The following is a 15,786-nucleotide window of genomic DNA, read 5'->3' as shown; positions in this document are numbered from 1 at the left end:
ATGGCTAGATTCAGCAACTCAGAAGGCGCTATCAGGAATTTGCCTCTCATCATCCCTCAGTTTGTCTTTCTTCTACGAAGGATTCATTTTCATGCACACTCTCCACCCAGAAGTAATAAAGGTGGCAACCAGCAACTCTGAGTTTAAACCCTCCCAGCATTAACTTTGAGGAAGATACCTTCCCTTTCTAAAGAGTTCTAATACACTGACTAACTGGCCTGATTTGATTTCTGTGCAAGTTTAGAACAAATCACCATAGGCAGGGGAAGCGTGATACGTAGAACCAGAGCAGAGTCACATCTCATAGTAACCACACTGATGATTTATAGAGAATTTGTTTCCCCAAGAAAACTTCAGATACTACTGCCCGTTGAATAAATGTTGATTCTGGTAAGAAAAAAATAGTAGACAGGCACTAATGTTCTATTTCTTAGATAAAGAGGTTTACTGAAATGCCTATTTGTGTGGTGCTTAAATTATTACAGTAAAAAGGGACATTGAGTAATTAAGTCTGTACCAGTATATAAATGAAAAGAGTCTCAAATTCCCACAAACAATACTGAATACAAGAAGAAATGTTGAATTTGGGTCTGTCACAATAATAGTGACAATCAAAAATATACAAAGAAAACAAGAGCAAAGATTTGAGACCTAAAATCTGTCTCTTATGCTACGATTTCTACTCATCTAAGGTTGATGGAAACAGGTAGCTTCCAATCAATAAAAGAGTTATTTGCCTTACTTAAAAAAAAGATAAATCATGGGTGTTCAGTCAATACTATTCATTCTGAAACAAACAAATTATGATGTTCTTTTGTCCCCAGTTCTCCCTCTGAAAATTTCAAAGCTATAGCAATACTGAAGACTGTCATATTGACTATCCATATACCCTTCGCTTAGACTTACCAGAGATTAATATTTTGCCGTATGTGTTTTCTCTTTCTCACATGTGTGCAATGCATGCACACACTAATTTACCTCTACTGAACAATTTGAGAATAATTTGAGGACATCATAACATTTACTCTCAATAGTTCAACACATATCACCTAAGAATTAGGCATTCTCCTACATAACCACAGAAATATTGTTACACAAAAGAATTTAACACTGATTCCTTAATATCGGCTAATATGTAGTCCACATTTGAACCCCCAATATCTTTAAAATTCCCTTTGGAGCTTTCTATTTTTGATCCAGGATCCAATTAATATTCACATGATGCATTTGTTTCTTACAACTCTTTTGTCTCCTTTTTTTTTTTTTTTTGATTATTTATTTATTTATTTGACAGAGAGAGCACAAGTAGGCAGAGAGGCAGGCGGGGGTTGGGGGAAAGCAGGCTCCCCGCTGAGCAGAGAGCCCAATGCGGGGCTCCATCCCAGGACCCTGGGATCATGACCTGAGCGGAAGGCAGAGACTTCTTCCCACTGAGCCACCCAGGCAACCCCTCTTTTGTCTCTTTAAAGTAATTCTTTTGCCATTCTTTTTCTTCCAAAACGTCAACACTTTTAATAGTCAAGTCTGGGGCACCTGGGTGGTTCACTGGGTTAAGCCTCTGCCTTCAGCTCAGATCATGATCTCAGGGTCCTGGGATCAAGTCCTGCATCAGGCTCTCTGCACAGCAGGGAGCCTGCTTCCCCACCATCTCTCTCTGCCTGCCTCTCTGCCTACTTGTGATCTCTCTCTGTCTGATAAATAAATAAAAATATTTAAAAAAATAGTACAGTCCAGTCATTTTGCACAAGGGCTCCCACTGTAACTTCATCTTTTTTCTCATGATTGATTTATAATTCTGATGATGCCTACCTCCCACCGCCTCATATTAAGAGACACACAATGTCAGTTTGCTCCATTATTGATGATGCTACATTTGATCACTTAAGTAAAATGATGTCCAGGGCACCTGGGTGGCTCAGTCAGGTCATGATCTCAGGGTCCTGGGATTGAGCCCTGCATCCAGCCCCCAGCCCCTTGCTCAATGGGGAGTCTGCTTCTCCCTCTCCCTTGGTCCCCCCTGCAATTCATGCTCTCTCTCTCTAATAAATAAGTAAAATCTTAAAAAGAATAAAAAAAATTTTAAATGTCCAACAAATTCCCCATTATATATGTTCCATTTCTACCTTTTCTTTATAAAGTGTTTCTGAGAGAAAACATTTTTTTGAGATTTATTTTTAAATTTTTTATTAACAAATAATGTATTATTAGCCCCAGGGGTACAGGTCTGTGAATTGTCAGGTTACACACTTCCCAGCACTCACCATAACACATACCCTCCCCAATGTCCTTAATCCAACCACTGTCTCCCTACCAAACCCCCACCTCCCCCAACCCTCAGTTTGTTTTGTGAGATTAAGAGACAAAATAGGAGAGAAAACATTTTTAAGATCATGTGAATATCTATTCCCCCAAAACTTTTTCCTAATTTTTTTTTATCCATTGGTAATGTTTTCCTGAATCTATAATTTTGGGGGAGTTCTTAAATAATATTGGTTTTCTAATTATATTATTTTTTCTTCATTTATTAGCAAGCATTCTTCTGTAAATGACTGAGTCTTACTGTCACCCCAATAAATGTTGGTAGCATCTGTTCAAGAACATAAATTAATCCCCTCATTTTATTTATAATTAATATGATATGTATTCCCCAAACTCATGGCACAAATATGGTCAAATACCTTCTATTATCCTACTTAACTGCTCAGGTCCTTACCTTTCTTACTGATAGAAAACCAGCTACCAGCCTTTGGATTTTGGGATTCCCTCTCCTTTCCTTCTATGAAGTGGTAAAAAAAAAAAAACCTGACTGACGGTCAGAGCAGGAAGGGGTGAAAGAGGGACAGAGGGAAGGAGAGATGAAGGTGACAGCCACATAGATTTTTATAAAGTGTTCTTCAGGGTTGTTACTACGAGTGTAGTGAATGGCTGACATCTGGTGGTAAAACAGTAAACATTTGCATGGATTTGTATACTCATCAAGAGGGGCCATTTGGTGAATGATGGCGAATAATTTAAAATGCTGTGAGTCATCCAGTTTTTATGTCCACATCATACCAAGCACCCAGGTATTTGAAAAGATCTGCAACATCAGGTATCACATAGATACTGACAGTGTCCATGTCACCTTTGACAACGGAGTCACTATTCTCCAAACCAAAGAACAGAAAACCATGAAATTGTTCAGCTACTTTTTCTTTTTAACATGAACGCTTAAGGAAGCAAAAATAAACATATATAATGGCACTCAAAATCAATTGCATATTTTGTTAACCCATTGCCATTTTAAGAAATAAGAGAAAATGAAAATTAAAGTTCAGAAAAGTTTAAAAAATGGGTGCTTGGTATTGATCCCTGGGAAGGAAGACACAGGCGATAATGATGCCAAAGGCCATTACATCATTGGCTAGGAGATTGTGACCTGGACTGGATCTGAAAACTGCAGATCTTTGTAAAGTGCTGTGGGACTTGCTCATCTTCCACAGCTTTGGGGACAACACCAGCCCCAGGTTTGTGCCCCTGCTCATGAATCAGTTCTTGGTGGTCTATGGCAAGAAGCCCAACCTCAAATTTGCCGGTCCTCCAGGTTTCCACAGCCATGGTGGAGCCCTACAATTCCTTCTTGATCATTCACATGACCTTAGGTCATTCTCACTGTGCCTTCACGGTCAACCAAGGAAGCCATCTAATGACATATGTCAGTGCAACCTGGATATCATACATACTAATCCCCATCATTTGATTGGGCAGGTTGTGTCTATCATCATCACCTCTCTGCAATTTGACAGTACTCTAAATGTGAATTTGACAGACTTCCCAACCAACCTGGTCCCATACCCCCACATCTACTTTCCCCGGGCCACCTACTCCCAGGCATCTCAGCTAAGAAGGCCTATAGTTAGCAGCAAGATCATCAGTGCCTGCTTGAAGCTAGCCAGTCAAATGGCCAAGTATGACTTGCCACAGCAAGTACATGGTTTGTGGCATGTGGTGTTGGAGGGACAAGCCAACATCAACACAGCCTTTACCAGCAATAGGATGAAACGCAACACCCAGTTTGTGGATGTTGCCCAACTAGATTTAAAGTGGACATCAACTACCAGCCCTCTGATTATCATCCCCAGGGGAGACCTGGCCAAAGAGCAACAGAGTGTGGGCGTACTGAGCAACACCACTGCTATGGCTGAGGTCTGGGCCTGCCTGAACCGTAAGTTTGATCTCATGAAGCAAAGTGAACATTTATGTATTGTATGTGGGGAAAGGCATGTAGGAAGGAGAGGTTTCTGAGGCCCAGGAGAACTTGGCAGCTCTGGAGAAAGATGGAGAAGAGGTAGGCATGGATTCTGTGGAAGAATACTAGAGTGAGGCTCGCAGCATGGCTGGCTTCAAGTTGTTTACAATAAATTTCCTGTATTAAATGATTAAAATAATAACTCTATGACTACTAAAAACCACTGAATTTTCACTTTATTTTTATTTTTTTAAAGATGTTATTTATTTATTTGACAGAAAGAGAGAGATCACAAGTAGACAGAGAGGCAGGCGAGGGGGTGGGTGGAAGCAGGCTCCCCGCCGAGCAAAGAGCCTGATGCGGGGCTTGATCCCAGGACCCTGAGATCATGACCTGAGCTGAAGGCAGAGGCTTAACCCACTGAGCCACCCAGGTGCCCCTCAATTTTCACTTTAAATGAGTGAATTTTATCATATGTTAATTTTACACACACACACACACACACACACACACACACACACACAATCATATTCAAAACTGGTAAACAAAGACCATCCTCAAAGCCTGAAAACTCCCAGTCACAGTTGGGCCATGTAGAAACCGCTTTGTATCTTCCAAAACTGAGTCATATCTCCTTCAAATAATGAATCATTCCTACCTCTACCAGGGGCCTCACTAAGGAATTCTTTAGCTTCACACTTGTGAAAATGCCCTATAGCTGTCCTGCTTAGGCCAGCTGTCTACCCTTCCCCAGGGTGTCCTGCAACACTGCTTTCCTTGCTTAGGTAAAGGCCTACAGGTATGGGAACATTTTTGTTGTGTGTGGAAGTCTGTATCCCACAGCACAATTTCTCTGCCTGGTGCTGTCCTCTTGCTGTACCCGCCTGCCCTCCATTTCACCATCAGGTACATCTACTGCCTACTTTGGATTCCTTAGCCCAGGGAGCCCAAGTCTGTGACGTTCAAGCCCTGAAAGACAGAAGGTCTCCCAGAGGGGAGAGAAGTGAAGCTAGCTATGGAAAGAAATGAACTGTGTGGGAGGAGAACAGAAAACATTCAGTTTTCTACTCCTTTACAACCTTCAGTGTCCATTCTGTCTTCCCTACTTATACATGACCAGTCCTTCAACACAGTTGGAATAAAATTCTTTACCACCGGAGCCAAACACAGTTTCCTCTCTGAGTGAACTGAAATGTCATATTGTTTCAGCAAAGCTCTGTATCCCAATGATCTTGGCAATTCAGGTATCTTAGTAAAATGTATACTATGCTAAGACTTTCAGGTTCTATTATGAACTGACTGGAATTCAAAGGAAGATTTAGGATTAAGGGCTAATAACTTCAAGTTTGTGAGGTAGGATAGGACATATTCCTAAGAATTTCTGATTCTTATTCTGGAAAAATAAAGTTCTGTCTCCAAATTTCAAATTGAAAATTGAGGCAAAAATAGGAAATTGATATTCTATATAAATGACACTGGATTGTAAATTCCTTAGCAAAGACCAAGTGCTATGTGATTACAAAATAATGTGTTACTGCAAAGACTAATGTTCTATCTCATTCGGTTTCTATTGGCAGAGGAGAATGAGATTCTTGAGAACTTGCATGCTTTATTTGTAGCCCCTTAAATGTGGTGTTCACATCTGGTATACCCATCAAAAGGTGGAAGGGGGCCAAATGCTCTGCTGCATCATTCAGAAAGCTAGGAACCTTGCTTGAGCACTGTTCGATCGGCCAGGTAATATAAATAATGCCACAGACTCTATAATCAGTCACCAGATGCCTTGGATCAGAACCTCAGCAAAGATTAACAAGAAATGTGGCAGGTCAATAGCAAGTACAGATCTCTGTCGCCATGATAATGTCTTGGCCTCTCCAAAGGGACACATATTAATTAATGTTTCATTCTGGAGAGTTCCAAACTGCGCATAAGTGAATGCTGAATTCCTATCCCCAGGACTCCAGACTCATATCCAAATATCTACCCAACAGATCTCTCAACGTATAGTAAGCATCTCAAACTCAACACGATCAAACTGAACTTCTCTTTTCTTCCCTAAACCTGTTCTTCCTAGTCTTCTTCATCTCCGTGGCTTCCAGTCCTGTAAGCCTAAAAAGTTTAGAGTCCTCATAGATTCCTCTCTTCCTCTAAAAGCTATCTCCGGTGTCAGCAAATCCTGCTTACCATCAAAATATAACCGATCCTAACCATTTCTCACCGCCTCCACTGCTATCCGTGCCATCATCACTCCCCTGAATTACCACAACAGCCTCATAACCAGTCTGCCAATGCACTTTCTCTGACCATTCCTATTCCAGCTTGCAGAGAGATTATCTAAAAACAAAAATAAGAAGTCAGATCATGTCTCTTTTCTCAAACACTTTCAGTGAGCACCCATATTAAACTAAAAACAGAGTCTATACAATGACCTACGTGGCTGGACACAATTTATTTCACCCCCTAGCCTCTGTGCTCTCCTGCTATACTCCCCTGTATTCCATTCTAGGTCTCCTGGGCCCCTTCTTACTCCTCAAAATTCCAGACACAGAAACACTACAGCATTTTTCACTTGCTGTTTCTTCTCTCTGGAATGCTCTTCCACCAGGTATACTCATGGCTCCTTTTCTCATTTTATTCAGAATTTGTCATCTTCTCCTGTAAGTTGATTTTTCTGCTCCCTATTATGTTTCTGACTTCATCCATGCTTTCTTTTTATGTAGCTTTAACCTACTCATTTTCATTGCATTTAGCATTCTACTGTACAAATAGGTCACAATTTATCAGTTCTATTGATGGAAATCTATGGTGTTTCCAATGTTTTGTTATTATGAAAAAAATTCTCTTACAAACGCTCTTGAACATAGCTCCTGGTGCAAAATTGCTGGATTATAGGTTTGCTGCATCTTCAGCTTTGCCTTGCTACATAAAGCTAAACTATTTTTCCAAAATAGTTGTATCAATTGATACACTCACCGACTATGTATAACTATATTATCTGCTCTACATCCTTGCTGATATATTTTTTTTATTTGACAGAGAGAGAGATCACAAGTAGGCAGAGAGGTAGGCAGAGAGAGAAGGGGGGAAGCAGGCTCCCTGTGGAGCAGAGAGCCCGATGCGGGGCTCGATCCCAGGACCCTGAGATCATGACCTGAGCCGAAGGCAGCGGCTTAATCCACTGAGCCACCCAGGCGCCCCCTTGCTGATATTTTTAATTATTCCCAATATGGTAGTTTAAAAATCATCTTTAGTAATGGTTTTGATCTGCATTTTTTTCTGGCTATTAATGAGGTTGAGCATCTTTTAGTATGTTGATTGATGGTATCAGGATTCCAATAGGGAACAAATGACAAGTTAGGATAATCAAAGGAACTAAGTACAAAGATGTACATGGAGTGTAGGAGAACCCAGTCTGTCCACCATAGCGTTGTTTCCACCCTACACCCAAAAGGACAAGAAGAGGAAAAGGTTACTGAAAACCTAGAATAGTCTTACAAAGCAGGAACCTTTGGTTAAAAGACATAGCTAGGGTGAGGAAGGGATCAAGGAGAATATCTCAACTTCATTCTCCTCCCTCCTTCTGGTCTATTGTCAGGAATCTCCATTGGCTAAATCCAACTGGAAGTCAAAGGGAATGGGAACTCTGCCAATGCCAGGATCCTGGACAGAGCGCAGGAAAAGAATGTAAAGTTGGTATGTAGGGGCAAACAAAAGATATTTGTAGGTGCTATTCATGTTCACTTTTCTCTCCTATGAAGTACTTGTTCAAGACTTTTGCCCATTTTTGTATTAGGTTATCTTTTTCATATTGATTTATATGGACAATGATTTCTATTGCAAATGACTAGTTTTCCTCATAATCCCTATGACTTTTCTTTTTTCTTGCCCTAATATATTGGCTAGAGCACCTAATACAATAGCAGTGACACCTGTCTTGTTCATGATCTTAAGGAGAATACTTTCAATGTTTTCCTCATTAAGTATAAAGCTTACTATAGGATTTTTTCTTAATAACACATACTGTATCAGGATAGGGAAATGCTCTTTGAGTTTGCCAAGAATTTCCTGTTGCTCTTGTTGTTTTAAATTTCAAATGGATGTTAATATTCAGTAAATATTTTTTTTCTGCATCTACTAGATCCAGGGTCTAAAATCTAGTGTCGTCAAAAGCCAAATCCTTCCCACATTTTTTTTTTTAAGATTTCATCTATTTATTTGACAGACAGAGATTACAAGTAGGCAGAGAGAGGGGGGGAAGCAGGCTCCCTGCTGAGCAGACAGCCCAATGTGGGGCTCGATCCCAGGACCCTGAGATCATGACTTGAGCCGAAGGCAGAGGCTTAACCCACTGAGCCACCCAGGCGCCCCCTTCCCACATTTTTAAAAAATAAAGCTTTATTGGAGAACAGTCACACATACTTGTTTAATTGCTGGGTCATAGGGTAGTTCTATTTTCAACATTTTGAGGAACCTCCATGCTGTTTTCCAGAGTGGTTGGACCAGCTTGCATTCCCACCAACAGTGGAGGAGGGTTCCCCTTTCTCCACATCCTCTCCAGCATCTGTCATTTCCTGACTTGTTAATTTTAGCCATTCTGACTGGTGTGAGGTGATATCTCATTGTGGTTTTGATTTGTATTTCCCTGATGCCGAGTGACGTGGAGCACTTTTTCATGTGTCTGTTGGCCATCTGGATGTCTTCTTTGCAGAAATGTCTGTTCATGTCCTCTGCCCATTTCTTGATTGGATTGTTTGTTCTTTGGGTGTTGAGTTTGCTAAGTTCCTTATAGATTTTGGATACTAGCCCTTTATCTGATATGTCGTTTGCAAATATCTTCTCCCATTCTGTCAGCTGTCTTTTGGTTTTGTTAACTGTTTCCTTTGCTGTGCAAAAGCTTTTGATCTTGATGAAATCCCAATAGTTCATTTTTGCCCTTGCTTCCCTTGCCTTTGCCGTTGTTCCTAGGAAGATGTTGCTGCGGCTGAGGTCAAAGAGGTTGCTGCCTGCATTCTCCTCAAGGATTTTGATGGATTCCTTTCTCACATTGAGGTCCTTCATCCACATGGCTGCTTTCACACTACAGTGGCAAAAATGTGTAGTTTTGTGACAAAAATGTGTAGTAGGCCAGCAAAGCTAAAAATATTTACTATCTAGTTAGCCTTTGGCACAAGTTTGCCAACTAGATGATTATACAAGTTTCCTTTTTACTTCTGATCTTTTTGTTTAGCTGGCTATTCTCAGAGTGAACACCCCAAATCCACTCCTTGTCATTTACTGTTCTATTGCCTACAAGGCTTATTTTTACTGTTTGCATCCTGAAGCTTCCTTGCCACTTGCTTTTCATGGAGGCTGACAAATGAGAGGAAATAGGGAGCCCTCGTTGGTCACAGGCCAACACAGGTTCTGGCAGTAGACACATTCTTCTATGGCTACAAATACTGAGGGTTAAACCCTCTTCCATAACTCCATCTCTCACTAAGCATTTCCTCTTCTTGCCCTTTCAATCCTAGAGGTTTCTGGCTCCTACTGGTCATCAAAGGGATGTCCAACTATCCCTTACTGGTTCCATTAATCCTTCTTTAAACTGTTCCTTAAATTTCCTTCAGTTACAACTATTTTTTGTGTTTCATCTCTTTCTTGCCGTGTCTCTTAGAAATGTAGCCATTAATTACAAAATTGCTTTTCTAACACTAAATCAACCTTTAATTTTTGGGATCTACTATTCAACTGCTCATAATGCATATTGTTATAGGTCACTGTATTCAGTTTGTTTTTTATTCTTTTGCGTCTTTGTATTTATTTATTTTTATTTTTAAAATTTTATTTTATTTAATCAATTAATTAACATGTAGTATATTATTAATTTCAGAGGTAGAGTTCAGTGTTTTATCAGTTGCCATATTTGTATTTATGGGAGAATCACTTGTTGATTCCTTTTTCATTCTGTCCTTTTCAGATTTTGATTATTACAGTTATGCCACCCTCAAGACTGAAGGAGTATTCTGTTTCCAGACTGAATAGTTTGTGTAAGATGTAATACTATGTGTTCTTTAAATTTTGTTATGTTTGGTAAAATCATCTGGCTTATTATTCCTTTTTGAATCACTTTGTCAGTTAAATTTTTTTTTAGAATTTATCCATTTTAAGGTTTCAAGTTTATTGAAACAAAGTTGTAATATCTTCTGTCTTTTAAATATATGTCTCATATCAGGTCCTAACCCTTTTTACCTCACAGTATTGTTTATTTATAAATTCCCTAGATTTATTTTTTCTTAGTAGAATTGCTAAATTTTGCCTCAGTTCATGTCATTATATGTTCATTTTCTATTCCATTAATTTCCATTACTCTCATGATTTCAATCAATTCCATTTTCCTTAGCCTTATTCATTTGTTCTGTTTAGATCACATTAAATTACATTAACTCATTACTTTAAAACCCTTATTTTTTTCCAATATAAGCACATAAGTCATAAATTTTCTTCGAAGGACAATTTGAGCTGCATTCTACAAATTTTAAACAGCTTAACTGAGATATAATTCACACAGCATATAATTTACCCAGTTAAAGTGAATACCATAACAGATTTTGGCATATTATATTACTAACTTTATGGTAAATTATAGTAAAATATATATAATATAGAAATTGCCATTTTAACCACTTGAAATCTATCATTCATTGACATTAATTGCATTCACAGTGCTGTGCAACCATCACCACTGTCTATTTCCAACATGTTTTCATCACTTCAAACAGTAACTTTGTAATCAATAACCATTAACTCTCTTTCCCACTCCCCTTGGCCCTAGTAACTACTAATCTAGCCTCTCTATAAATTTGCCTATTCTTAAATTTCATGAAGTGAAATCATACAATATTTGTCTTTTTTGTTTGGCTTGTTTCATTTTGAATAATGCCTTCAACTGTCAATGACGTAGCATTATTCAGAACTTCATTCCTTTTGATGGCTAAATAATATTCCATTGTATGTATATATTACATTTTGTTTATCCGTTCACTTGCTGATGGACACTTGTGCTGTTTCCACCTTTTGGCCATTGTGAATAATGCTGCAATAAACACTGGTGTTCAAATGTCTCTTCCACTCCCAGCTTTTAGTTCCTTTGGGTATACACCCAGGAGTGAAATTACTGGTATATACAGTAATTCTGTCTCTTTGAAGAACAGCCGAACTCTTTCCCTTAGTGACTGAACCATTTTACATTCCTATCAGCAATGTACAAGGGTTCCAATTTGTCTACATTCTCATCAATACTTGCTATTTTCCATTAAAAAATAGTGCAGCTGTTCTAGATGTGAAGTGGTATCTCATTGTGGTTTTGATTTGCTTTTCCCCAAGCACTAATGATACTGAGCATATTTTCCTGTGCTTTTGGCCATTTGTAGATCTTCTTTGGAGAAATGTGTAATTGAGTCCTCTGCACACTTTTTCTTTTTTAAGGTTTTATTTATTTGACAGAGAGAGAGTGTACAAACAGGGGGAGTAACAGGCAGAGGGAGAGGGAGAAGGAGGCTCCCTGCAGAGCAGAGAGCCCAGTGTGGAGGCTTAATGCAGGGCTAGATCCTAGGATGTTGGGATCATGACCTGGGAGTTTTTACCCTTTTTAAATTTTTTTTTTAATTATGAGTTTTTTATATATTTTTTCTGCACTTTAGGTTTTGTTTTTTTTTGTTTTTTTTTTTTTTACATTACATAAATAGAAGCCATTACCTCTTCAAACCTCTTCAAACCATATTAATTACCTCAGGTAAAATTAGTGATTATTAAACATAGTTGAGTATGGCTTAACAGAGGTCTGACTCTAAGTCTTATTCTGAAAGCCTAGGCATATTTGCCTCTGATTTACTTCTAGCTATGACCAAGTCACATAAACCATCACTACGATCATTTTGTCACTGTTTATCACATAAAATTGGAGAAAATGAATAATATATGTATATATATTTGTAAGGATGAAATTCTAAATAAGAGCAAAACCCAGAACGAAAAACTGCTCAGAAGCTCAGAGACTATAGATTTTGTATTATGATGCAATAGAAAAATGTGGTATTGGAGAAAGAGAACCATTCCATCTAGTCTTTTTCTCTCCATCACTATATGAAAGTGGTATAGGGGAAGGATTAAAGTCAGACCCCCTTTCCTTTAGTTTCTCCTGATTCTCCACTTCAATTCCTGAGATTTTCAGAACTAACAGAGGCTTCATTGGGATATAGGGGAGAGGAACGAAGTTGTCATTGGCTATCTGGTCTCCTCCAGCTACCCACCAGGCCAAGGAACTGGCTCTCCTGTGGCTCCTCACAGGGTCTTCAAAGTCTGAACAGTGAGGTGGTCAGATACGGCAAGTACCCTGGGCCCAGTGCCACTTAACTTCTAAACAAGTTGTGGCTGGATGCACAAAGGAAGTAGCATTAATGGGCATAAGGAAGAAAGGGCGTGAGGAGAACATTGAAGGATTGATTAGAGGAAGCAAAAGAGTCATTTTGCCTGGGCCTCAAACTCAGGGCAAGGTACTTTTTAATTTGATGGCACTAAATTGATCTTTGCCTGCTTAACATTAATTGTTAACACTGCACAAGGCTAGCATTTCCCACTGAATAATAAATGCACTTGTAGAAAATAAAAGTTTGAAATTAAGTTTGCTTTTTAAATGCTTAATTTCTCTTTTAAATTACTAATTATAGGTTAGAAACTCCCACTGGAAGTGGCCCAGTCCTTTTTAGACATGGGAACAAAACACTGTTACAACTTTCTATATAGTCAACTATAAGCAGAGGAGAATACTTACTTCTGTTTCAAGGCTTAATGTAGGATCCGAACAAAATGTGCAAAAGGCTACCAATGAGATTTTAAGATTGAACGTAAGTAATGTATTCATTAAAAACTGTAGGTACTACTTTACTATCCAACTGGAACATAAGCTCTAGGAGTGTAGGGATTTTTGTTTCCCACTAATATAACCTCAGTGCCAGAACAGTACTTGGAGCAGAGCAGGCATTTAATACATATCTTTTTTGAGTGTATGAATGAATCCCATAGCTAAATATGTAATAAGTTTTATAAATCTCAGTGAGTTACTTTTTTTAGACAGTCACATAAGAAAATTTTACACTGGAAATGTTAATAATGATATTTAAAAATAACTTTTCAAGCCAAGATATTATTCTCATTTAAAATATATTTCTCTTTTATTGTAGCTCAGGATCTCCATTTTCTACTGTATCATGTTTTTAAGTGTTCCTAAAAATACCACAAGGTGGCATACAAAACCTCATAGAGACATTTCTGAATTCTGTCAAAATTTTACTATAGACTTCTAGAAAAACCACCCTGAAATCCAGGCAAGAGGGATTTGCTTGAGAGCTAGGATCTGTTCCACTCTAGCATATGTCTCTCCCTACAGGGTGAGAAGACCACAGAGCCCAGGGACATGCCCCTCCTCACCTGGAGAACCTCTTCCAAGGCCTTCCGGGTCCGTCCCAGAAGGGCAGATGAAGCTGGAGAGCACATACCGAAGGTCAGGACTACTCAAGCAGTGCATCTGCAGGAGCCAGGGTGGGTTGTCCTTGGGAGAAGATGGCACTGGGACAGAGGGCTCTCTGAGTCCATCTCTCTCTGTTTTGCCACGCCTTAGTGCAGGACTTGAGGAGTCCAAGAATTCTGGGAACCTTAAGAGGGCATGTTTGTCAAGGTAGGAACAGTTTGTTAGTGTGTTTTGTAACTTCTGATTATTTAGGTAAATGGGATATGGACCTCCATTTTCACTGACAGGGCCCTGCAAACATTAGAGACAAGACTGCATGTATATGTAATTTGTTGATTTTTGTGTGTGTATATTTGCTTACTTATAATCTGTACTTGGAATTCCTAGGTTAGAATCCCGAGACTTCAATAACAAAATCAGCAGCTTATTTGAATAGCTTGTATTGGCTATCAGGATTCAAAAAGTATTCATCAAATGGCCTACAATAGAATTTGTAAACAAAGGTGAGTACGGCAGCTATTATAGTTATCTATCACTATTTTGGTTTTTCTCCTTCCAGGAATATAGGAGGACTGTACTTAACCTATCCTTTGGTGTTAGGTGTGGCTATGTGGCATTTATTTTAAATTCTGGTTTAGACTCTTTATAATAATTTTATTGAGATGTAACTCTCATATCATAAAAATCCACCCTTTTATAGTGTACAATTCAGTGGAGTTTAGTATTTTCAGTTATGCAACTAACATCACTAACTTTAATCCTTTTGTACCCGTTAGCAGAGTATGACCAGATTTGACCACTGCAATTTGAGTAGGAAGGTTGTACATAACGTGACAGCAGTCTTTTCCAGAGTTAGTGCTGGGTTCACCATGTTGTCCCCTTGCCACGGTGGCTGGTGTATTCCACAGGTGAGGCTCTCTCAGCTTGCATCTTGGAGGATACAAATGGAACCAAACCATTAAGAATGGTGGCTAAGAGGGGCGCCTGGGTGGCTCAGTGGGTTAAAGCCTCTGCCTTCAGCTCAGGTCATGATCCCAGGGTTCTGGGATCGAGCCCCGCATCGGGCTCTCTGCTCAAGGGGGGAGCCTGCTTCTTCCTCTCTCTCTCTGCCTGCCTCTCTGCCTACTTGGGATCTCTGTCAAATAAATAAACAAAATCTTTAAAAAAAAAAAAAAAAAAAGAATGGTGGCTAAGAAATAAAAGTTTCATTATGTTTAGTCACTAAGAGTCTATCATGATCCATGCACACAGGATAAAGATCTGTTTGATCAGAAACTACTTGAAGCAGAATTTTTTTTACAGTGCTTAGAAATTGTAATTATAAAAGACTCATTACTAATCACCCTCTTATAATGAAAAAGAGGCTGATTTTTAACGAGATGACAACTGAGGGAAAGTTACTTCATTTGAGCTAAGAACACTTACCCAATTATATTTACCATAGAGAGTCCAATATGACTCCATCATGAACTTTGATCTGTTGATGGGAACATGACAGATATCACTATTTGGGACAACTATGCTTTAAGGTTTCTTTCGAGAATCCTACCTGGAATTTACTTGGTCTATGGTATAAGATAAAGCTCCAGATTGGTATTTTTTTCCTCCAATCATTTATCCTCTAGCCTATATTAAACATAATCTTTCTTCTTAAATGAGTAATTGCAGTATCTCAGGTCTCCATTTTTGGTATCCTATCACTATTCAGTATGGTTGATACATAAAATGTGAGATATTCTATAGGTCTTAAGCCATGTTCTATTCATTAATAATGCTACCAGCATAGCTTAGGTTCCCATCACTCATCATCACTGCAAAATTGTTATCAATGACGATGCCCATTCTTTCCTTCTCTCTTCCTCTAACGTACTAGCTGCCAGATGAAACTTCCTAAAATGTAGTTCTGATCATGACACTTCCCTATACAAAAACCTTCAACAGAGTCTCCTGGCTGGCTCAGTTGCAGGAGCATTCGACTCTCTTCATTTGGGGTACTGAGTTTAATTTAAGCCTTATGTTGTGTGTGGAGCTTACATTAAATAAAACAAAACAA

The 15,786-nt window shown here is 38.9% G+C and overlaps 1 protein-coding gene across 1 annotated transcript; it reads left to right on the top strand.

Moving 5' to 3' along the window:
- The first annotated feature begins 2,999 nt into the window (after positions 1–2,999).
- LOC123939226 (tubulin alpha chain-like) lies at positions 3,000–12,569 on the top strand. The gene is made up of 3 exons (XM_046001145.1): positions 3,000–3,091; positions 3,483–4,204; positions 12,466–12,569. The coding sequence occupies exons 1-3, from the start codon at positions 3,000–3,002 to the stop codon at positions 12,567–12,569; spliced, it is 918 nt and encodes a 305-aa protein (XP_045857101.1).
- The last annotated feature ends 3,217 nt before the right edge of the window (positions 12,570–15,786 follow it).

The sequence above is a fragment of the Meles meles genome, chromosome 3 (assembly GCF_922984935.1).
Source record: "Meles meles chromosome 3, mMelMel3.1 paternal haplotype, whole genome shotgun sequence".
Classification (NCBI taxonomy): domain Eukaryota; kingdom Metazoa; phylum Chordata; class Mammalia; order Carnivora; family Mustelidae; genus Meles; species Meles meles.
This window is presented reverse-complemented; position numbering and strand designations above follow the sequence as displayed.

What these genes read in the sequence shown, in the direction of transcription:
- LOC123939226 (XM_046001145.1), top strand. Translation starts at nt 3,000, where the DNA reads ATGGCGAATAATTTAAAATGCTGTGAGTCATCCAGTTTTTATGTCCAC. An exon ending in GAAAAGATCTGCAACATCAG is followed by an intron (nt 3,092 to 3,482) that starts GTATCACATAGA and finishes CATCTTCCACAG; the next exon opens with CTTTGGGGACAACACCAGCC. An exon ending in GGTCTGGGCCTGCCTGAACC is followed by an intron (nt 4,205 to 12,465) that starts GTAAGTTTGATC and finishes ATTGGGATATAG; the next exon opens with GGGAGAGGAACGAAGTTGTC.